The 24,390-nt window shown below is 40.8% G+C and overlaps 1 protein-coding gene across 2 annotated transcripts in view; it reads left to right on the plus strand.

Moving 5' to 3' along the window:
• The window catches only part of SHC4 (SHC adaptor protein 4), a 131,252-nt gene that overhangs the window by 42,987 nt on the left and 63,875 nt on the right, over positions 1-24,390 (plus strand). For both annotated transcript variants that reach the window (XM_032624093.1, XM_032624094.1), the window contains exon 3: positions 23,830-23,893. In XM_032624093.1, the coding sequence (XP_032479984.1) occupies positions 23,830-23,893 (64 nt within the window). The remainder of the gene's footprint in view (positions 1-23,829; positions 23,894-24,390) is intronic.

Consider the following 24,390-nt stretch of genomic DNA (forward strand, 5'->3'; position numbering starts at 1 on the left):
AGGTACCTCATATAAGTAGGGTTATATAGTGTTTGTTTTTTGTGTGACTAATTTATTTCATTTAGCATAATGTCTTCAAGGTTTATCACTAGGTCAAACAATATAAATATTTTGAAGGCTTTAGATCTGTATTGCTAGATTGTTCTGCAGAAGAACCATATACTAGTTGATACCCTCCCTCCCATCCATGTATCTATTTTTTGTTACTATCTGTTTTTATTTTATTTTTTTAATTTCTATTTTATATTGGAGTATAGTTGATTTACAATGTTGTGTTAGTTTCAGGTGTACAACAAAGTGATCTAGTTATACATATACATGTATCTATTCTTTTTCAGATTCTTTTCCCATATAGGTTATTACAGAGTATTGAGTAGAGTTCCCTGTGCTATACGGTAGGTCCTTGTTGATTATTTATTTTATATATAGTAGTGTGTATATGTTAATCTTAACTTCCTAATTTCTATTTTTAAAACATCTTTATGAATTTGTCAGTCTGTATTTTCCTACTGTTTAGTAAATGGTAAAAGACTATTTCTTTCTCTGCCATGAAGATTCGGTTCATGACTAATGTACAGATCCAAGGGGAGGTGTCTGGCATAGTACCTGGATATTATTCCTTGTAGATGTGTCCGTATGAGATTCAGGCATGGCAAATTGTGCTCTGGGCAGATTTGTGGAAGCTTGAGGGTGGCTCACTTTCCATAAACCTCTAATTCCCACCCTACTTCGCAAATATTTACTCTTCCTTCTCTTAATTTTTCCTTCTTTATCTCCTTCTCCTTTCTTTTCTCAACTTACATAGGTATTCACATTCAGCCACTATTCAAGTTGCTCTATTCCCAATTGCCTAAGATGTTATTAATATATAACTGTTGAATCAGGTTTCAAATAGTTTACAATTTGAATTTCACATATTCACAAAGTTTCATTTAACTCATAATCCTACTTAACCCAAGAAAAAAATTCAATGGACCAGTGAGAATTCTATAAGAAAGATCTTTATTTTGTGTGACCACAGATATCTCCTGACATTTACCATCAAGCAGATTAATCAGGTGTGACTGCTGATAAACTAATGTAGCTAATTGCCACTACGCATACAAACAGGTGTATTCAGGCTGATGTCCTACCTATGTTAATTGATCTTACCATGTCTCTACTAGTTAGTACATTGTTCCAGTTAATAGACAGACGGCAACATGAAGTTCCTGATAATAAAGGAGGAGCCATGGTTAAGATACAACAGTTGGGTCAGTGTTTGAAACAGAGGACAAAGATGGAGTCAAATTCTTCTCATTATGAGGGACCTTTCTGCCAATTGTTTGAGGGCTGAATCCATAGGACCTCTAGAACACAGAGGATACTCCGAGCAGAGAAAAGGACAAGGAGGCCATGTACTTTGTCGGCAGTTCCCTGGATTACACCCTTTCTAAAGCTCTCATCACACTTCTTGGACTCCAGATTTATCCACTAGTTCTCACCCAGGCATTTATCCACTTGACTGATTTAGGACCACATCTTCATTTTTAGTAATCTAGTGTTCATGCGAAAGGGCAAAGGAGGAGGCTTTTCCTGATAGAAAAGAGAAGCAAGATGATTAGGAAGACAAAGGCTCACAGTGATGGTTGTCTTCAGAATGTCTGGAAAACAATATCAAAAGGAAATAGGAGGGGGCTTCCCTAGTGGCGCAGTGGTTGGGAGTCCGCCTGGTGATGCGGGGGGGGCGCGGGTTCGTGCCTCGGTCCGGGAGGATCCCACGTGCCGCGGAGCGGCTGGGCCCGTGAGCCGTGGCCGCTGGGCCTGGGCGTCCGGAGCCTGTGCTCCGCGGCGGGAGAGGCCGCGGCGGTGAGCGGCCCACGTACCGCAAAAAAAAAAAAAAAAAAAAAAAAAAGGAAATAGGAGAAGGGGAAAATGAAAATTATAGTAAGGATGACATAGTCATTCCTCTCTCCTATAAAAATGTTCTCAACATGATTTTTATTTTTTAGTTGTTGGGGGGGAGTGGGAACTCAAAACTTTTACTAAGATTATCTCTATTAGAAACTCTCATTCTACTAACGAGGAGATGAAATTTAGATTTAGTAACTTGCCCAAGGTCACACAGCTAATAGATGTGAAGATGGAACTTCAGGTTAAGGCTCCAGGATTAGGAAATTTTGCTCTTTGGCACTATTTTAATATGTCATGATGGTTAAATACTTTTCCCTTTAATTTATTATTGTAGAGAACTGCATTAATAAGTTTTATAGTATGGAACAATCATTGAATTCCTGCTGTAAACCCTTCTTAATTGTCATGTCATCATAGGTAGCAGTTACATACAACTTGTTAATATTTTATTTCAAATTTTTGCATTATTATTATTTTTTTTTTCGCGGTACGCGGGCCTCTCATTGCCGTGGCCTCTCCCGTTGCGGAGCACAGGCTCCGGACGCGCAGGCTCAGCGGCCATGGCTCACGGGCCCAGCCGCTCCGCGGCATGTGGGATCTTCCCGGACCGGGGCACGAACCCGTGTTCCCTGCATCGGCAGGCGGACTCTCAACCACTGCGCCACCAGGGAAGCCCTTTGCGTCCTTATTTTAAGTGAGTTTTCTTTTTTGAACTATACTTAGGAAATTTTGGTTTCAGGAATACGTTAGCCTCATAAGAATGATTGCAGAACCTTTCCATATTTTCTGTGCTCTGACACAATTTAAACAATGTTGGAATTATCTGCTACTATAAAACTCTTTGGAACTAGCCCAAACAACTCTCAGAGCTTGTTAGATTTTTACCTCCATTGTCAAATCTTCTTTTTTATTAGTCTTTTCAAGTTTTTTTTATCCTTTGGTAAGATAATTTTGGGGTGGTTTTACCCCAAAAGTTGGGCATTTTATCTTGATTTTTCAAATTTGTCACATAATGTTAGCCATAGTATTCTCATCTAATTTTCACATAGCCTCTATATATGTGATTATGCTCTCTTCAACATTTCTGATTTGTTTGTGTGATCTTTTAAAATCAGATTTGCCAGAAGTTTGTTTATTTTATTGCTCTTTTGAAAGAACCAGGTTTAGTTTTTATTATTCAAATCTACTTGGTCTTTGATTTTCTAATTCATTTATTTCCTCTTTATCTTCAGTGTATCTCTCCTCCTTTTTAAGTTTATTTTATGCTGTTCTTTCTTTAATTTCTTAAGATTATTCTTTCATAATTTCTTTATTTTTATCTTTGTCTTCCAGTTTTATTGAGATATAATTGACATACAGCACTGTATAAGTTTAAGGTGTACAGCATAATGATCTGACTTACGTACATCATGAAATGATCACCACAATAAATTTACTGGACATTCATCATCTCATATAGATACAAAATTAGAGGAATATAAAAATTGTTTTTCGTATGATGAGAACTCAGGATTTGCTCTCTTAACAACTTCCATATATAACACTCAGCAGTGTTAATTATATTTATCATGTTTACATCACATCCTAGTACTTACTTACCTTATAACTGGAAGTTTGTGCCTTTGACTCCCTTCCTCTAATTCCCCTCCCTCCACCTTCAGCCTCTCATATCGACAAATCTGACCTTTTTTTTTTTTACATCTTTATTGGAGTATAATTGCTTTACAGTGGTGTGCTAGTTTCTGCTTTATAACAAAGTGAATCAGTTATACATATGTTCCCATATCTCTTCCCTCTTGCGTCTCCCTCCCCCCCACCCTCCCTATCCCACCCCTCTAGGTGGTCACAAAGCACCGAGCTGATCTCCCTGTGCTATGCGGCTGCTTCCCACTAGCTATATACCTTACGTTTGGTAGTGTATATATGTCCATGCCTCTCTCTCTCTTTGTCACAGCTTACCCTTCCCCCTCCCCATATCCTCAAGATCATTCTCTAGTAGGTCTGTGTCTTTATTCCCGTCTTACATGACATTATTTTTTCTTAGATTCCATACATATGTGTTAGCATACGGTATTTGTCTTTCTCTTTCTGACTTACTTCACTCTGTATGACAGACTGTAGGTCTATCCACCTCATTACAAATAGCTCAATTTCGTATCTTTTTATGGCTGAGTAATATTCTATTGTATATATGTGCCACATCTTCTTTATCCCTTCATTCGATGATGGACACTTGGGTTGTTTCCATCTCCTGGCTATTGTAAATAGAGCTGCAATGAACATTTTGGTACATGACTCTTTTTGAATTATGGTTTTCTCAGAGTACATGCCCAGTAGTGGGATTGCTGGGTCATATGGTAGTTCTACACAAATCTGACCTTTTTAATGAGTTTGTTTGTTTTTGCCATGTAATTGACCTACAACATTATGTTAATTTATGGTATACAACATAGTGATTTGATATTTCTATACATTTCAAATTGATCACCATGATAAATCTAATTACCATTCATCATGGTTTTTAAAACAAAGATAAAGAAAACAAAAACCTCATTTGATCTGAAACACACACACACACACACACACACACACACACACACACAGAAGAAATCATGTCACTAAAACCTAAAGCCCACTCCCTCCCTTCTGCCCCATTCCATTCCATGGGGGAAGAAAACCCTGAGTAGTGTTTTTTGGAATTGCTGCTGTAGACAGCAAGCAGGCTGTTGGGGAGATTGGTAGTAGGTAAAGCAGCAAGTAAGCAGAGATCATAATTCAGAGGATGTTGTAATTGGAGTAGTTTCCTGTTTGGAATGTTACTGCTCCTGAGCCCTGATTCTGCAAATTTAATTCACTGTCTTGAAATTTTGATTCTTTGGCTTCAACAGGACATTAAAGGCAGCTCTTCAGAGACAAATGCATACTTGTGTGTGTGTGTGTGTGTGTGTGTGTGTGTGTGTGTGTGTGTGTCTTTGGTGTTAGCAACTATTAGATGCAAAGCAGATCCAAGATGCAGCTGAACACTTACCTAAAGTCCCATGGATGAGCTTTATAAGAAATGTGAACATCAGGAGGGAAGGTTTTAAGTATTCTGTAGAGGTCAAATATCTGCATGCTAGGTGGCTAAATTAAGATATCAATTTGTCTGAAAATAGGCTGGCATTTATGTAAATTTCCTGAGGAATGTATGAATGAGGTTGATTGCAGCTATGCATGGATGAGTGTATCAGTGTAAAACTTGGAGTAACTGTCTGGCATCTGGTGTGTGGGTTCTGTGTCGACCTGTGAGGAGACCATGCAGTGAAGTGTGGGATTGCAGCTCACATGGCAAGCAAAGTAAAGACACCAGAGCGGGCATAAAGGGCCGAGTTTATTAACTTGCCAGGCAAGGGAACATACCCCAGCGAAGACATTTACTGAGTGGCAAGGAGAAAAAAGAAATCAAGAATGTTACAGCTCTAGTTCATAGTGGTCATGCTAAAAATTGACAACGAGCACTTGCTGAGGCAGAATGTACGTGGTTGGATAAAACAAGTTTCATTGTTCATTGGTCAGGAAGGAATGTAAAGGCCCCAAGAAGGGTCTGGGGTCCCAGGGCCAGGGCTTATGACCTTTATCAGCTGGTGAGAACAGTTACAACACATAACAGTCAAATCCTCCTCAGCAGGCACCGGTGTGAATGGACGTACTTCCTCCCACACACGTGGGGACGTCAGGGAGCCCTCATGGAGGTTTTGTGTGGTGTGTGTCTGAATGTGTGGACAGTGACCACCTCTGCTAGCTTCAAGCTATGCTACTCCCAGTTCCTCACAACCTCGTTAGGACTGAGATCTCACTTCTCAGGTATCTGAAATGAAAAGCCAATTAAATTCCTTTTAGAAGTCTTCAAAGATACAGTAATTAAAAAAAATTCCCAAGCTGGGACTTCCCTGGTGGCGCAGTGGTTGAGAGTCCGCCTGCCAACGCAGGGGACACGGATTTGAACCCTGGTCCAGGAAGATCCCACATGCCGCGGAGCAGCTAAGCCCGTGCACCACAACTACTGAGCCTGCGCTCCTAGAGCCCATGCTGCACAACAAGAGAAGCCACTGCAATGAGAAGCCTGTGCACCGCAATGAAGAGTAGCCCCTGCTCGCCACAACTAGAGAAAGCCCACGTGCAGCAATGAAGACCCAATGCAGCCAAAAATAAATAAATAAATGAATAAATTTATTTAAAAAAAAAGTTCCCAAGCAGTTGGGAAGGATTCTGATAGCATGACAGTCAAACCCACAGAGAGAGGGTGTGAAAGTCAAGGGCACCTTTTCCTTAGAGTCATTAGCACAATGTCTCTCACATGCAGGTACAGTTACTATTTGAATGAGCACAGGTGAGGCCAAGAAGTACAGTTACTAAGGCAACCCACAGAATGGAAAAAATATTTTTTCAAGTCATATATCTGATAAGGAATTAGTATTCAAAATATGTAAAGAACTCCTGCAACTCAACAACAGGAAACCAAACAACCCTATTAAAAACTGGGCAAAGGACTTGAATAGACATTTCTCTAAAGAAGACACACAAATGGACAATAGGCACATGAAAAGGTGCTTAACACCAATAATCATTAGGGGAATGCAAATAAAAACCACCACGAGATAGTACTTCACACTCATTAGAATGGCTATTATTAAAAAAGAAACCAAAAACAACAAAAAACTAGAAAATAAATGTTGGCAAGGTTGTGGAGAAATTGGAACTCTTGTGTATTGCTGGTGGTGATGTAAAATGGTGCAGTTGCTGTGGAAAACAATATGGCAGTTCCTAAAAAATTAACAATAGTATTACCATATGATCGAACAATTCCACTTCTGTGTATGTATCTAAAAGAACTGAAAGCATGTATTCAGACAGTTATTTGTACACACATGTTCATAGCGGCATTATTCACAAACTCAAAAGGTGGAAGCAACTCAAGTATCCACTGACGGATGAATGGATAAATAAAACATGGTATATACATACAATGGAATATTAACCTTTAAAAAGAAAGAAATCCTGCCAGTTGTGACAACACAGATGAACCTGGAGGGCATTATGCTGAGTGAAATAAGCCAGACAGAGAAAGATAAATACTACATAATATTACTTATACGTGGAATCTTTTTTGAAAAAGTCCAGCTCATAGCAACAGAGAGTAGAATGGTGGTTGCCAAGGGCTGGAGGGCAGGTGGGGAAATGGAGAGATATTGGTTAAAGGGAACAAACTTTCAGTTATAAGATGATTAAGGTTTGATGATCTAATGTATAACATAATGACTATAGTTGATAATACTGTATTGAAATTTGCTAAGAGAGTAGATTTTAAGTATTCTCACACACACAAAAAAAGGCAAATGTGTGAGCTGATGCATGTGCTAGTTAACTTGATTTTGGGAATTCTTTCACAATGAACACATCTATCAAACTATCATGTTGTACACTTTAAATATATTATGACTTTATTTGTCAATTATACCTCAGTAAAGCTGAAAAAAAGGAAATTCTGACACATGCTACAACATGGATTCACCTTGTCTTAGTGCATTTGGGCCGCTATAACGAAATACCATAGATTGGGTAGCTTATAAACAACAGATATTTATTACTTACTGCTCTGGAGTTGGAATATCTGAGATCAAGGTGCCATCATGGTCAGGTGAGGGCCCTTTTCTAGATCACAGACTTATTGTATCCTCACATTGCAGAAGGGGCTAGATAGCTCTGCGGTACCTCTGTTATAAGAGCACTAATCTCCTTCATGAGGGCCGCATCCTCATGATCTAATTACCTCCCCAAAGCTCCACTTACTAGTACCATCACCTTTGGGGGGTTAGGATTTCAACACACAAATTTTGGGGAGACACAAACATTCAGCACACTGTAGGCCTTGAGGTCATTGTGCTAAGAAAATAAGTCAGTCACAAAAAGACCAATACTGTATGATTTCATTTATATGAAGTGCCTAGAGTAGTCAGATCCAGAGACAGAAAGCAGAATGGTGGTTGCCAGGGGTTTTAAGGGGAGGGAGTTAGTGCTTAATGGGTACAGAGTTTCAGTTTGGGAAGGTGAAAAAGTTCTGGAGATGGATGGTGGTACTGATTGCACAATATGAATGTATCAATACTTAATGCCACTGAACTGTACACTTAAAACTGGTTAAAATGGTAAACTTTATGTATGTATGTTTTACCATGATTTTTGAAAAGTATCAGTTACTAGATGAGTTATATTTTTGAAGTATTCAATGTTGTCTGTTTATTTTGCTGAAAAGGTGCAAAGCCAGTAAGAGAAGGACAACTGAAGCATCAGGACCTATTGTCTAGCAGGTGCCACAGCTGAGAGTATTAGGGAAGGAGTGCCTAGTGGCCTCTTCTAACTTCTTGACCGGGAAACCCAACCAGAAACCATGCTGGTGGAGAGGGCTGCTGTAGGACAAGAGGCGAGAGTAGTTAACAACAGCTGACACTTGTTTCGCTTGCCCAGGGCTTTTACATTCATGTTTTCTTATGAACCACACAATCACCCTGAGAGAAGGCACTGTAATTCCCCATTATGAGCAGGGGGAAGCTGAGGCTCAGAGAAGATAAGTGACTAACCCAAGACCACACAGCTCTTTTGCTGGGCTCAAACCCAGGTACTCTTAAACCAAATCCTGTCCCTACAGCGCTTAATGTTTCCTAGTGACATTGCTTTGGTTTGAAGCGAAGTAACTGCTCTTATAGCTGTGAATAGACTAAGATGCTGGGAGACAATTCAGGCAGTAAAGGCAAGCCTGAGTCATCTTTATCCACATTTTTTTTTTTTTTTTTTTGGCTGTGCATCTCAGCTTGCGGGATCTTAGTTCCCTGACCAAGGATTGAACCCAGGCCCCGTGCAGTGGAAGCACAGAGTCCTACCCACTGGACCGCCAGAGAATTCCCCTGAGTTGTGTTTAAAAATCACTTCTAACTGAGAGAACAGCACGGCTATGATCATTACCATCGCTGATGTCAGGTCTCTGTGGAGCATCTAATTCTTAACACTTTTTCACTATTTCTTTCTGATTATAAAAATTAAATGTGGCTCATTGTGGGAATTGGAAAGTAGGGTAAAAGAAAAGAAAAAACACACAAATCACTGGAGGTAATCAAGAGTAACAGTTTGGTATAAGGTTTTTCCAGTCATATGTTTGGAAACTAAAGTGAGATTATATGGTGCTTATTAATTTGTGATGTGTTTTAATCATTTATTATGCACATTTTCTAGGTCATTAAGTATGACCAGTACTTGCTTTGACCTGAGCTTTAAGGTGGCAGAAATAATTTTAAGTGCATCTACTTGCCATAGGTATATTTATTAAGAGTCTTTTGGCTTTAAGTAGCAGAAAATGACTCTGCCTAGCTTAAGCCAAAGGGGGGATTCTTGAAAAGATGTTGGGGCAGCTCATGGAAGCTGAGGATCAGTGAACAATCAAACCAATAGAAGGGTACGGTCAGGGCTGCCGAGACCTCAGCAGCAGGAGTGCAGAGACTCCCCATCTCTGGTTTTCTCAGTTCCAAATATCAGATTCCTAGGTGGGATGGTGATTGGGGCCTAATCCTGAGCCACTCATCTTTGGCCAGGGCAGAGTTGCATTGGGACATTATGGTAGTTCTGTAACACTCATATTGAGAAGGGCATTTGCTGGGAGGAGGAAAAACAGCTTGTAAAAACAGCAGTAGTAAATGCAGTAAAAAATGGATTCCTACCTCAAAGGGAAAAGAACACAATAGATCGATTTCTTCGAACACCTTAGAAATAAAATTGGGAATATATAAATCATCCCCCAAATGCTTCACTAAAATCTAAGGGTCGCAAAATTGTTAGTCAAATGTTTGATGTTATTATAGTTAGTGTATTAATTTTTGAACATAATTCAATTGAGCTGTATGTTTAAGTGGTGTTTGGATATTTCAAGAAACTTTGAAACGACATGTATAGGTATTGTATATGTTTATGCCTTTTTTATAGGGTGTAGGGCATTGTTTTAGTGTTTTTGAGATATTTATAGAGGTTTATAAAATGGTCATTAGTTTTGTTCTGCAACAGGCTGTTTACAGCATCTATATTTGATTTGCCGAGAAATCCTTGGTCAGGAATGAAACTCCCAATTACAGTATTTTTTCCATGGCAAATGTGATCCACTTTATGAAATGGCATCTAAAAATATGTTGCAGCTGAAATCAGGGCCTGCTAATTTATCCATATGAATCTATAGAAACTTACAGATGTGTAGACATTATTGTATGAACACACACACACGTACATTCTCTCTCTATCTAACAGGCAATATACACACAGTCACTGACCTAAGTGAGAAGAGTTAGCTATCTGTCCATGTCTAAGTATGGATTATAGTGGATGGCCTCAAGAGTTTGAGGAGAAACAAATTAATTCAGAGCCTAAAATGCATGAATGTTAAAGCGTATGCATTTGTGGGTGACCCCAGTATTTTTAGCTTTAGTAACTTTTTTCCCCCAGACCTTCTCTACCATGCAGAGTTCAGTTGAGAATACTTTCTGGTATCTCCCTTTTGTGGCCCTCTTCGGTTTCCTTTAGAAGTCAGTACTGAATGTTTGTAACACCCCAAGCATTTTCAACTAGACTCTGTGTAAATGTCTCCAGGACCAAGAAACGGGGTTTCTAATTTTGATTTTAATGGACATAGTGGTCAGCTCCTGCTATGAATAATTTAACAATGCAATAGAATAGGCCTTTTGAACCATTGCTCCTGGAAACACCAATGCTGTGGTTGTACAGGCACTTCCTGAAAACAGTCCAGAGTGGGCCCCAGAGTGTGTCTGGCCTAGAAGGCCTTGGGTCCCTATGGTCCTTTTTCAGTGGGGCAGTCAATCGCAAGGGCTTCATCATCCATCATCTTTGGGCCTTAAGGTTCTCCCTGGAAGCCTATTCCATGGGCCTGATAGGTTGCAGAGCCACAGTGACTGGGGCATAGTTGGATCAATAAATATTTATTGGTTAACAGAGAGGTTTCAGGGCTTTTCAGGCCTAGATCACATTTCTTTAGATGATTCTGGAGGTCTTGAAGGTCACTGCTAGTAGAGAAAAGCAGAAAAGACCTAGACATTCTACAAACATGGAATCTGGCATCCTGAACTAGACCAAATTCCAGAACGAGGAGCTCTTAGACAATTGAGTCAGGTCCCTGGCTCCATGGTAGAGCGTCTGGCACATGGACCCATTCGTATACATTGTTCGAACAAAGGAATGAAAATAAATTCGCTGAAGATACTCAGTTTTAATTCAGAGAGCCTTGGGGTCCAAGGAGTTGATTCAGATGAAGAGAAAGATTCTTGATCCCAGGGAACTGGCTGTACTTCAAACCTCTTTCTAGTTCAGGAATTCAAACACGGTTTTCAACTTTTAGGAAGCAGTCTACAGAGCAGTTTATTATTAATTAATAGCTACAGTCAGCATCATAAAAGTTAACATTTATAAAAGATATTACTAGTAATCCTATTTTGCGCGTGAGGATGCTGAGACTTAGAGAAATTATGGAACTCCCCTAGTAAGTTAGTAAGTGGTGGAACCAGTAATCAGGGCTGCCTGACTCTTTTGTACTATGCCTCAGTCAAAATGAGAGAATTCTAAGGAACAAAACTCAGGGCAATGCTGAAAGCCAGAAGTGACAGAATAAGGAAACATCCAAACCTCAGGTTAGAATTTGTCCTAGGTTCAAGATACCAGATCCCTTGTTTGTGAGTTCTCTCTGGAAGGGCCTTCATAAAGATGCTCAAAAGCATGTAGGTGAGGATACTTTTAGTATCCTTTTCTGATCTCTACTAAGGAAAAAAAATTGTGTCAGACAGTGGTTCTCAAACTTCAGCACACGAGAGAATCAATCACCTGGAGGGCTTGTTAAAACACAGAGTGTTGGGCCCCACTCCCAGAGTTTTGAATTCAAGAATTTGCATGTCTGACAAGGTTCCTGGTGTCACTTATGCCACTGGTCTGGGGACCACACTTTGAGAACCACAGTTGTAAGGGAACCCTATCAGTTGTTTCAAAATGAGTTCTCTTAGTTGGACCACGGATCATATGGAAATCCCTTATTTTGAAAAGGTGGATCCCTAGAAAATCCCCAAAGCATCTGGAGGTATTTTTGCTTTTAAGAAAGGAAAAGGGCAAAGCCTAGGGAATACCAGAGCAGCGAGTTTTAATTCTGATATATGTATGTATGTATATATATACATATCTCCAGAAAAATCAATGTTACAGTTCCTTTTAGGAAGAGTGAACTAAATGGGAAGCACTCAGAATTCATTAAAAACTAATCTCAGCCTGTAAGACTTTTCTTTGATAAAAAGAGAGCTTTGTGGCCAAAGGAAATACAGGACAGTTGGCATGTCTCTCCACCTGCCAGGCAGATTTGTTCCGTTTCCCGTCAGGATTCTCCTTAGGAAAACTGTGAAATGCCTAATGGAATAAATGCAGGCTCTGACCCCTTTTCTTAAACATGAGTTGGAGCTTGTGAGAGCTGCACCTACTCTAGGAAAATGTGCATTTTCACGTATGTTCGATTAATAAGAGGGTGGATCTTTTTTTTTTGCGGTACGCGGGCCTCTCACTGTTGTGGCCTCTCCCGTTGCGGAGCACAGGCTCCGGATGCAGAGGCTCAGCGGCCATGGCTCACGGGCCCAGCCACTCCACGGCATGTGGGATCTTCCCGGACCGGGGCACGAACCCGTGTCCCCTGCATCGGCAGGCGGACTCTCAACCACTGCGCCACCAGGGAAGCCCGAGGGTGGATCTTTTTGATCTGGATCATCTGAGCCACTTACGAGGATTTTCTCTGATTTTTTTTTTTTTTCACTGTCAGCTGTGACAACGCAGATTCTTAAAAAGGAAAGGCATCCTCTAGTTAAGTGTTTATGACAAAGTAAAGTATCATAATTCTGGCAGCAGCTCATGTGCAGGACTTAGGCTGGATCTAGAAACAGACTCTGAGATGGAGAGTCAAATGCAAAAGGTTTGCTGGGAAGAGTCTCAAAATTAACACTTGAGGGAGTGAGGGATACAGGACTAGACCTGGTGGGGCAGCGGGGGAGGCTTGAATAGTGATGCTGTCTCAACAAAGGCTTCAGCAGATCTCGTGGGTAAAGAGATCGGGCCTTCAAACCCCGTATTGACTTGTCATTGGTGCTTACTGCCTCCGGGGAGGGACATATCTGTGGGCTAGGTAACTGCCTTAAGGAGAAGACAAGTTCTGGGGAAGGAACTCAGCTGTGAGCCATTAGCAGTGAACACTCCAGCAACAGGGGCAATGACTCCCTTTGTTCTGAAGGGGGATCTGGGTTATGCAGGGGGACAAGGGTTGTACTTTGTTTCAGTGCCATAGAGCTGTCTAAACATTTACATATTGAACATTCAGTATATCCAAGGCAGGTGCCATGGGGTATCTAAAGAAAATCAGATAAGCATTCTGCCTTTATAGAAATGTGAACTATCCATTGCTACTTGCATAATAGACATAATTGGACCTCTTCTACAACATATTATTTATAACATTCCAGTTATAACCATAGCGTATGCTGCTGGGTACTAGGTATTGTAAAAAGCAGGTTAGACCCAGTTCTCAAAGCAGACAGACATTTTAAGGATAAAGCAATAATAATGGCTAACATCTACTGAAGCATTGTTCAAAGCACTGTTATTATTCCCACTTTATCAATTTAAGAAACTGAGACATAGAAAGCTTTAAAAACTTGCTCAGGGGCTCCCCTGGTGGCGCAGTGGTTGAGAGTCCGCCTGCCAATGCAGGGGACACGGGTCCGTGCCCCGGTCCGGGAAGATCCCACATGCCGCGGAGCGGCTGCGCCCGTGAGCCATGGCCGCTGAGCCTGCGCGTCCGGAGCCTGTGCTCCGCAACGGGAGAGGCCACAACAGTGGGAGGCCCGCGTACCGAAAACAAAAACAAAAACAAAAAAACCCAAAAACTTGTTCACATGATAGAGCTTATAGGAGACTGCTAGATTTTGAATCCTGGCTGTCTGATTGCAGAGCCCACTCAATGAGCCTTTCTTCATTCTATTATCCTAGAAGAGTTATAGATAAATTAAAGTGCTCCACTTTTTTCCCTTTTAACAATTATTTATAGTAATTTTACACTTTTGTTTATTTCTGTATTCCTGCAAGCACCTTGTACTGTATCATGTACATGATGTCATGTCACTTAATGAAGCTTAGTTGATATAAAAAAAAAAGAAGAAGAATGTCAGTTCCCCTCTCCCTTCACTGAATGCTGGTAGGGGAAACAAAGAATGGAAGATGATAATTAACAGTATGTAGAAGAAGTTCCATAATCCTTATATTTATACAGTAGAAGACCCATCTCTCATAAAACCCAGCTTCCTGTACCAAGATACTTAGCAAGACCAAGTCCAAAATACGTATAAATCATCTTTGTCTGTGAAGATTAAAAGGTTGTGTTCTAATGTTTTTTCTTCCATGTACAAGCTAATGGCTGACTGTGACCCCAAGGCCTCTTACATTCCTTTCTGGTTTGCTCCAGAGGAAGGGTGAGCAAACCACCTGCTACCTGATTTTGATTCTGCCACCTTTGAGCCAAGGATGGTTTTTGACTTTTTTTAAATGTTTGGGGGGGAAATATCAAAGAAGAATATTTTGTGACATGTGGAAATTACATGGAATTCACATTTGTGTCCATAAGTGTTTCTGGCACACAGGCATGCCCATTCGTTTATGTATTGTCTGTGGCTGCTGTTCAAGCTACAACTGCAGAGGTGAGTTGTTGCGACAGTCTGTATGGCTCTAAAAGCCTGACATTTTCACTCTCTGGTCCTGTATAAAAAGGCATGCTGACTACTGCTATGAAGAGATTCTCAACCTGACTTAGCTCTGTTGGAAGCACTTGAGGGAGCTTTTAAAACTCCCAGTAGTCCCACCCTCACCCATTAAATCAGAATGTCTGGAGATGAGACCCAGTCATCAGGATTTGTTAAAGCTCCCCTGTGTTTCCCCAGTGTGCAGCCAAGGTTGAGAACCACTGCCTAGAGCATGAATACATTTCGAGGGGCAGATGGACTAGGCTTCCCAGCATACGGGTGGCCAAATGGGAGAGAATGCAGGTCACTTATCACCACCCATGTGTGCAGGGGGTCATGTGAGCAAAGATGCTCAGGACCTCCAGATGCCCTCTGGTGAAAGCCCTTCCCGTGAGGAGATAGCCAGGATAAAGGGGACAGAGTGGACAGGAGAGGATTATACCAAATATCTTTCCCAGCATATGACTAAGTTGAATACAAATTTCTCGCCGAATGGAACATCATCAAATGTGCAGGTAGTGTAGCCTCCCCAACCGTAGCTGCTAGGAGCAGGTGACCTAATTCCTTAGCATCCACTAATACGGCCATCTGGTTGAAGCTGTAGAGCACAGAACCAGTCATACTGTGCAGTGAGTTCAAGTAGAAGTTCTAATCCGCTATGTGGTCCTTGAACTGATCTGCTTCAGAATCACCTGGGAGGCTGTTAAACTGCAGACCTATAGAATCAAAATCTCAAGAACAGTCCCAGGAATCTGCATTTTGAACCAGCATCCCAGTTAATTCTTAAGAACTTTGAAGTTTGATCGCCATGTACCTAAATGTTTATCTCAGTGAATTCTTAGCAGATGTGCATGCCAAAGTTGTCCGACCAGTGGATTCAATTGGCTAAGCCAGTTACTAATTCCTTCCAGAGGCACACACACACATTTAAAAAAAATGGACTTACCAGATAAAATCTATAGTATATACACCAAATGGCCCATAAAAGAAGGAGTTATGGGGCTTCCCTGGTGGCGCAGTGGTTGAGAGTCTGCCTGCTGATGCAGGGGACACGGGTTCGTGCCCTGGTCTGGGAAGATCCCACATGCCGCGGAGTGGCTGGGCCCGTGAGCCATGGCCGCTGAGCCTGCGTGTCCGGAGCCTGTGCTCCGCAACGGGAGAGGCCACAGCAGTGAGAGGCCTGCATACCGCAAAAAAAAAAAAAAAGAAAAAGAAGGAGTTATTTTTTTTTTAAACAGTGGTGGAAGTCATACACTCGTTCTACCCATTACTGTCTTGCTCAACATTATAGATACCTCTGGTAAACTGTTTTAAGTATCTTAAATGGCACCAAATCTTCCTTTTTTGAAGATAGGCCTAATTTTTGGAAGTAGATAAACATCATTTGGAGTGAAATGCGATGAATAAAATGGGTGATTATGTTGGATCTGTTTTGATTTTTTAAAAAATGAATTTTGGTTCTTAAGTGACCACACTGTATGATCAGTACACTCTTTAACCCCAAAAGACATGCCTTCATAATATTTTAGTGTATTTTGTCTAAAACAGAGTTGTTTTAGTTTATTCCAAAGTAAAGGAGAACAGTCTTTTGGATTTACCAATTCCAGTGTGTTTTGTGTGAAATCAACCCCATTTCTCTGTTGTCATTTCATATTTGAAGGTGTATAAGCCATCAGTATGGGGATGTGTTTGCATTTTGAAACATGTGATTCTATTACAGGAAATCATTGTGGGGATAGGAGAAAATCACCACTTCATTTCTGTTTACTGGGGAGATACTTGCGGGGGAGGTGCCATCCTGGGGACAGGATGGTCTTTCACTTCATTAAAGTGCAGTTGATGGGTCAACCTTTGCATCAGAGCCAAAGGGCAGAATCACAGAGTAGACAGAACAACCTGTGTTCTATGGTGGCTTGTGTTGGGTAGAATTGCAAATGTACTTTAAAATCAGATTTTAAATAGAATCCAGGTTGAACGGAGTGGTGAGATAAGTCCATGTGAGAGTAAATGCTGTGGGCAGTCCTGAAAGGTTTGATTTGACCATCTGGGACCTGAAGTGCCTATTTCTAAAATGAAAGGATATATTTTACGGGCTGTGTCGACCCTCCCAGAGTGCATGGGCGATGCCCCTTGATAATAGCACAAAGGGAGTTTGAAGTTTTCCATTTTCCGCTGGTCTAGGGGCATTGACTGCACTCATTGTGTGCTTATCGCCATGGAGGCAGGCTCATGTTCTAAAGTGTCCTGTCTGGGGCTTGCACACATTCTTGGATGTCTTTAATTTCACCAAGCTGAACAAAATTGAACACATAGATCACTGAGGCTTGATGTTCTGAAGGCAAAGATTTCAAAAAAGCAGGTACTAGTTTCCCTAGAACAATAGGAACACCGTAATACCACACTGATGTGGAGTCTGAATTACTTACGAGTCCTCTCATTCATCAATAGGAAAGCAGTTTGAGACATTCAGGTGACAACTTGTCCCTGCGACATTGTTAACTGATTTCTTTAAGGGTTCATGTTGGAGACAAAAAGTAAGGGAAAATCCCTGTGCCTTTGTTCTGCCTACATGTTTTTTGAGTTTTAGTTTGGAAAGGCTCTTGCTGGGATTAAGATGTATTCTCATTTCTGTTTTCTTCGACAAAACAGAGCCACTCGTGTGTGTGTGTGTGTGTGTGTGTGTGTGTGTGTGTGTGTGTGTGTGTGTGTGTGTTGGGAGATGGGGATAGTTGCTTTTAACTGCTCTGCTGGGCCATTTGCCTGGTCTCATGTGACACAGTTTCTGGCTTTCCTATTTCCTGAAGAACTGTATTTTGGCATTCATTGGAAACATTCTGTCCCACAGGCCCCCACCCTCCCTTAAATGCTCGCCTTTGTCTTGGATTAGGATATTGCCTTCCAAATTTTAAAAAACAAAGATTGGGCAATATTGCTCCCAGAGGAGCTTAACTGTTTAAGAGTTAAAGACACAGAAAAATTATAACTTCTTAAGTACTGTAGTGGCCAGGGGTTGATGAAGAAAGGTGCCTTTGTTTGGGTGATTAGTTTGGACTCTGTTAAAACAGACAAAAATATCTTTTTTTGGTCTTATGGCGTAGGCAGGGTTTTATATGCTTAAAAGCAAATCTTCAACTGCATTCTCATTCTCTTACATCAGCCCGCTTCTCCCCTTCCCTCTCATGTGGCAAAACAATAAACAAAGTGACCACTGTTGGTGCCGTGGGTCTCTCTCTCTCTCTCTCTCTCTCTTTCTGGTACAGGCTCCCAGGATGGATATCTTTAGCCGTTTAAACTCTGAAAAGTCTTGCTCCTCTAAGAGAGGACGATTGCTGAATGTTTGCTCGCTGGAGAATGTCCCATGGTCGTCAGCTTCCAAGACGCTCTGCAGAAATGCAGGCTGCTTGAGCAGCTGGGATGGTGGGGGGCACCCCCGCCCTGTGAGGAATCCCTGCTTCAGGATCTCTGTTTTCTTTTTTCTCAGTATTTGTAAAGTCGGTGCTTTAGGTCGGAGGGTGTGTCTGGAACTCCAGGAAAGCATTGAAAGTACTATTTGTTCTTGAAAATGTTACAGTTAATCTCTTGGTCGGAGTCTGAGGGGAAGAAAAGATCTTTGTGGAGAAAGGCAACAAATCGCAAGCACGTATGTGTCTTCCCTGACTAGGGTTTCAGATTTGCTAACACTGATAACAGCAAAGAAAGGAGAGTTTTGAGAGGTTATTTTAAAGCGGTGGTTCTTAACCTGGGATGTGTGGATTCCCAAGAGGCCCACAGATGGTTTTCCAGGGATGGTGCTGAGGGCCGGTGGGTAGGGGTGGGATGGGCCCTCTAAAATTGAATAGAAACATTTGTACAAATAGGCCTTTTATTGAAGAGAGACCTGTGATTCTCCTTAGAGTCTCAAGTAAAAAAAAGTAATAACTACTTTATTTTTGGTAGCTCTTTTCCTCTGTTATGGCAAAAGACACATAAAATAAAATTTACCATCTTAATTACCACTTTAAAGTATTGGGTTGGCCAAAAAGTTCATTTGGGTTTTGGGTTTTTCTATAACATCTTACAAAAACCTGAACGAACTTTTTGGCCAGCCCACTATATAGTTCAGGGGCATTAAATACATTCACATTGCTGTGCAACCATCACCACTGTCCATCCCCATAATTCTTTTCATCTTGTGAAACTGAAACTCTGTACCTATTAAACAGTAACTCCCCATTCTCCCCCAGACCCTGGCAACCATCATTCTACTTTCTATGATCTTTGACCTACTCTAAGTACCTTATGTAAGTGGAATCATGCAGTATCTGTCGTTTTGTGACTGGTTTATTTCACTTTGCATAATGTCCTCAAGATTCATTATGTTGTAGCACATTGCAGAATTTCCTTCCTTTTTAAGGCTGAATCATATTCCATTGTATGTATATACCACATTTTGCTTATCCATTCACTCATTGAGGACATGTGGGTTCCTTCCATGCTTTGGCTGTTGTGAATATTTAATTAATTTATTTATTTATTTTTCTTATTTTTTTTGGCTGCGTCAGATCTTAGTTGCAGCACACAGGATCTTTTGTTGAGGCATGCGGGACCTTTTCATTATGGCACGTGATCTCTTTGTTGTGGGGCTCGGGTTTCTCTCTAGTTGCGGTGCTTGGGCTTCTCTCTAGTTGTGGTGTGCGGGTTTTCTCTCCCTAGCTGTGGTGTGCGGGCTCCAGGGTGCGTGAGCTCAGTAGTTATGGCATGTGGGGTCCAGAGCGTGTGGGCTCTGTCGTTTGCTGCACGTGGGCTCTCTCATTGAGGCATGTGAGCTCGATAGTTGCGGTGCTCGGACTTAGTTGCCCCGCGGCATGTGGGATCTTGAGCAGGGATCGAATCTGTGTCTCCTGCATTGGAAGGCAGATTCTTTACCACTGGACCACCAGGGAAGTCCCTAGCTATTGTGAATAATGCTGCTGTGAACGTGGGTGTACAGTATAACTACTTTTTAAAAGCAAGTTCATAAGCACAAGTTTCCCCTTGTTTCTTTTGAGTTGTATATTAAGAGACTTTCTGAATCTGTGAAGCTTCTGGTGCCTCAACTTACTTTAAAGTTCTGAGTGAGTGTGCCTTGCACACATGTGTGTTCTTCCCCTGAGGGCATGTGGCCGGGCTCTGGAAGTTCTTCTCGTCCCTAAGGAGATAACAGCCGCTGTATAGAAAGCAAAGGGCTGGGGCATCCTCATGGGCCTTCTCCAGAGCTGACCCCTACCCCTTTGCCTTATTCCCTTGGCAGGTTACTCCAGCCACAATGCAGAAGGACTGGCCAAAAAGGAGCCTCTTTCTGTGCTGGGGAGTGAGCAAGGGAAGGACCAATGTGTTTCTCCTCCCTACTTCCCAAAGTCTGGGACTCCCTCCTTTTCATGCACTTGGCATTATGGTCCCTCCCTGGGTGAGTGTGGATTTTGAAGTCAGACTTGGATTTGCATTCTGTCTCTCCCACTGTCCGCTGCATTATTTGGAGGCAGTTATTAAAATTCTTTGAACTTTAGTTTCTTCATTTGTAAAATGGGGATAAAATACCTGCCGTGAAATGACATTATTAAGACTGAGAAGACGTACATTAGGTGATGAGTGCTGAGCCTGACCATATAAATAGGAGCAGCTTCTTCATTAAAACCCAGGCTCTCTGCTACAAATCTAAAGGTAGGGATTTCTAATGTGAAAGCATTGCTAAATCTGGTCAAGGGTTTTTTTGTTTGTGAAACTTTGTGGAGTGGAAACCAGCAAGTCTACCAAGCAAACTGAAAAGATAAATCTGGACTTAGTGGCTATAAAGATGGAGGCGTTAAAGGCTAAGCGGGGATGCGAGCAGAGAGAGAAATAAAGATCTGTTATTATCTGTAACATGAGCATTGTCCCATCTCTGCAATTGTTGGCAAAAGAGAGGCAGGCTGTGTCACTCCATCGGGACATCCTCGACATGCCCTCATATCTTCACAGTACATGAGCAAAACTCCTGCTGAGGAACTAACTTTGCATTCTTTTGAATATTTTTTTTTTTTTTTTTTTTTTTTTTTTTTTTTTGCAGTACGCGGGCCTCTCACTGCTGTGGCCTCTCCCGTTGCGGAGCACAGGCTCCGGACGCGCAGGCTCAGCGGCCATGGCTCACGGGCCCAGCCGCTCCGCGGCATGTGGGATCTTCCCAGACGGGGGCACGAACTCGTGTCCCCTGCATCGGCAGGCGGACTCTCAACCACTGCGCCACTAGGGAAGCCCTCTTTTGAATATTTTAAAAGATTTTTTATGCAATCAACTGTACAATGAAGGAAAACATAACACTGTTTACATCTACACATCAATAGAATCAAAAACAGGAAACAGCAAATCACACACAGAAGACACCTAAACCAAGTCACTGTTTATATGCTCTTTCTATGTCACTATTTATACAGAATTAATTTTATATAGCTGCTACCAGTGTGTATATGCCATTCCAAGTTCTACTTTTCCCCACTAATTTGTATAGATTCCCCCCATATTTCTGTAGTTCTCATACTTAACATTTCAAGTGGTGATATTTATATTGATTTGTTTTATATCTATATCAGAAGCTTTGGGGTTGCTTTTTTACTCTCAAATAAATGTTTCTTTTACATAACTACTCAATGCTATTTCAATACAAATTCCTCCTCCCTTGTCAAAAGCTCTGATAAATATTATGACATTTGTCATCTTTTATGAACTTTATCTCTAGAAAGATTGTATTAATACTAATCAAGGCCACCAGCAATGGATAAATATACCTTAAGTGGAATTATTCCCATTTCCCCCAATACTGGCTTTGTAATTTTCTTTTCTGTGAATGTAATAAGAGTGGAGCAAGTACCTTATAGTTGCTTTAATTTTTAATTCTAAAAGTATAATGAATGTCAACATTTTCTTGTTTCTTAAAACTGAACTATTTCTAACTCCGTTTGTATGAATTACCTAATCCAGGAATTGGCAAATGACAGCCCTTGGGCTAAATATGGCCAGTTGCCTGCTTTTAGAAATAAAGTTACTGGAACACGGCTGTGCTCATCTTTTGCATGTTGTCTACTGCTGTGGTTGAGCTACAGTGGCAGAGTTCAGTAGTTGCAACAGAGCAAAGTCTAAAATATTTACTATCTGGCTCTTTATAGAAAAAGTTTTCAGACTCTAATCCCATCTCTTAGCTCTTACTCTTGTTCTACCACAAATTTATGCTCCTGCAATATCAATGTCAAAGTACTATAGTTCCCCACATGTTGTGATAATTTATGTTTTCGTGTCTTTACACATGCTCTTCCCTCTGTCTGGAATTTCCCAACTCCACCCTGCCAGGAAGGTTCAGCCTTCCAAACCCTCCTTGAGGGGTGCTCATCCTATAAAGCATTCCCTTTAATTCAAATTCATAACTTTACTTTTTGTTAGAAGATATTGACAGTTGGAATGAGAATCAAGAAAACAATGCCTGGAAAAGCAGTTTATAAAACTATAGGTGCTATATAGAAGTAACAACTTCTAATAATAACTATTATTATACTTGGCAGCATCAGTGCCCGCCTTTGTTTCTACTTTTATTTCAAACCATTTACAGGGAGCTTTTTAGACCAAAGCACCCCTGTTGACTCTCATGGAGTAAAGGATCTAAGAACACCTTTCCCATAATCTCTCTTTGTTAAATACCAACAACGTATTTGGGTGCCTGGACTAGTTATTTTGGCAACACCAGAGGCCAATTCAGATTAATTAGATGTGTCAGCAATTACTGACTAACTAATCATTAAGATGACTCAAAACATCAATCAACCAACCAAACCAAAAAGACCAACTCTCTGAGTTGTCCTGTTTGACTCCACAAAACAAGTTTGGAATCCTAGAGAAGCAATAAACATAAAATTCTGAGAAGATATGCTAAGGCAAAAAGCCTTTCTATCCATTGGTTGTAGGTAATTATGTTGAGAACATATATACTATGTATATAGATCTAACTATCTATCTATATTTATTTATATATCTTTATATCTATCTATCTATAACGTATATATTTTTTTAATGGGTCTGCATTCCTCTCTCTGCATCCCCTGCCTTTGGGAATCAAAAACATCTCATAGAAAATATTTTCATGAAATCTAATATATATAAAAACTGTATATTGTGTGTGTGTGTTTGTGTGTGTGTGTGTGTGTGTGTGTGTGAATACAGTGTACTAATTTAAATGATGATGTCCGGTGGATCCGGAAGGAGTTTAGAGATTTCCATTTGCTTTGTGAAAAGTTTGATATGTGTGTTGAAAGCCATGAAGCGAAGGTTCAGATTACGCCACGTGAAAGCTTGGGTGGTTCTGAATGCTGAGTCCCAGAGACAAAAGCTCTTAGTTATAACTGCATTTCTGGAGAGGAGGGCGCCAGTTCGTTCACCACTTCCATTAAGGAACAACTGCTTCTTTTAGCGGTGCTTTTCTCTCAGGAAGTGCAATATATAGTAAGGGCAGAAAAATAAGCAAAGGAGGAAATCTGTTATTGATTTTCTTTTCTTCTGTGAAATTACATGAAAGCTCAATGGCTTGGAGCAGTAACTTAGTCAATAAGGCTCCATTTGAGACCACCTTGAAGTTCAATTCTCTCTCAATCCTTTTAAACTTCCTCTAGTGTTGGATTCTTTTGTATATAATTATCTTTGGTGCTGAGATACTATGAAGCTTTTTTATTCATCACACCATAGAGGATTTTGCTAAAGGTAAAACTGTGAAGGATTCCCAGACAGTAAAGTTCCATCAGTCGTTTTTGGTTAGAAATCAATAGCACTGAAAACCAATCCTTAAAAGCCAAGGAAAAAAGACGAAGAAGGTGAATAGTAGGACTCCTTACTGTAAAGCAATTTTTCAATATTAGGGTGTTGCTGGATTTTCTTGGGTTTGAGCTGCAGAGAGACTAAGCTCCGTGTTTTCTCCAGTGGGAGTGGGGAAGGTCATTTATGTCAGGCTCACCATTATGTGAGTGTACATTTTGGTCATAATACTTGCTAATGTTTATTGAACATTTATGGTGTGCTTGATTGTATGCTGAGTCTTTATATGGTTTCTGTTCTGTAGGGAAGCAATAAGTCGCCTGTGTGAAGCTGTCCCCGGGGCAAATGGAGCCATTAAAAAGCGAAAGGTAAATATTGGTGTTTTTTTTTTTTTTTTTAGTTTCCCTGACTATGGGAAAGATAGTATCAAAATAGTTGTTAGTTCATTCCACCACATGACCCAAGGTCTAGAATGGCCTTGATTATTTGACATGCTATCTGAGATGCACTCAAAGTTGTTCTTGTCCCTCAAATTTTTCTGACTTGCCAGACACTGTCTGAAATGGTGATGCCTGAGGGTCAGAGTGGAGAAAGCACCTGGGTCTTTTCAAGTCATAAAATCTCGTTGCAGAGCTAGGTATTTACTTACCTTTGAGCATGGTATCTCATCTCTCCAAAACTCCATTCTTGTTCCTGTAAAGTTAAGCTGTTGAACCAGATGACCAATTTTGGTACCTTCCAATTTCCATATTTTATAATGTATGTATTCTGCATTTTAACATTTTAGACTTTTAGGACTCCATGGCCTATTTTCAGATGGAAACAAGAGTGCTGGTAGAGGTAAGGGTAATAAATGGGTAGAAGG

The sequence above is a fragment of the Phocoena sinus genome, chromosome 2, assembly GCF_008692025.1.
Source record: "Phocoena sinus isolate mPhoSin1 chromosome 2, mPhoSin1.pri, whole genome shotgun sequence".
NCBI classification, from domain to species: domain Eukaryota; kingdom Metazoa; phylum Chordata; class Mammalia; order Artiodactyla; family Phocoenidae; genus Phocoena; species Phocoena sinus.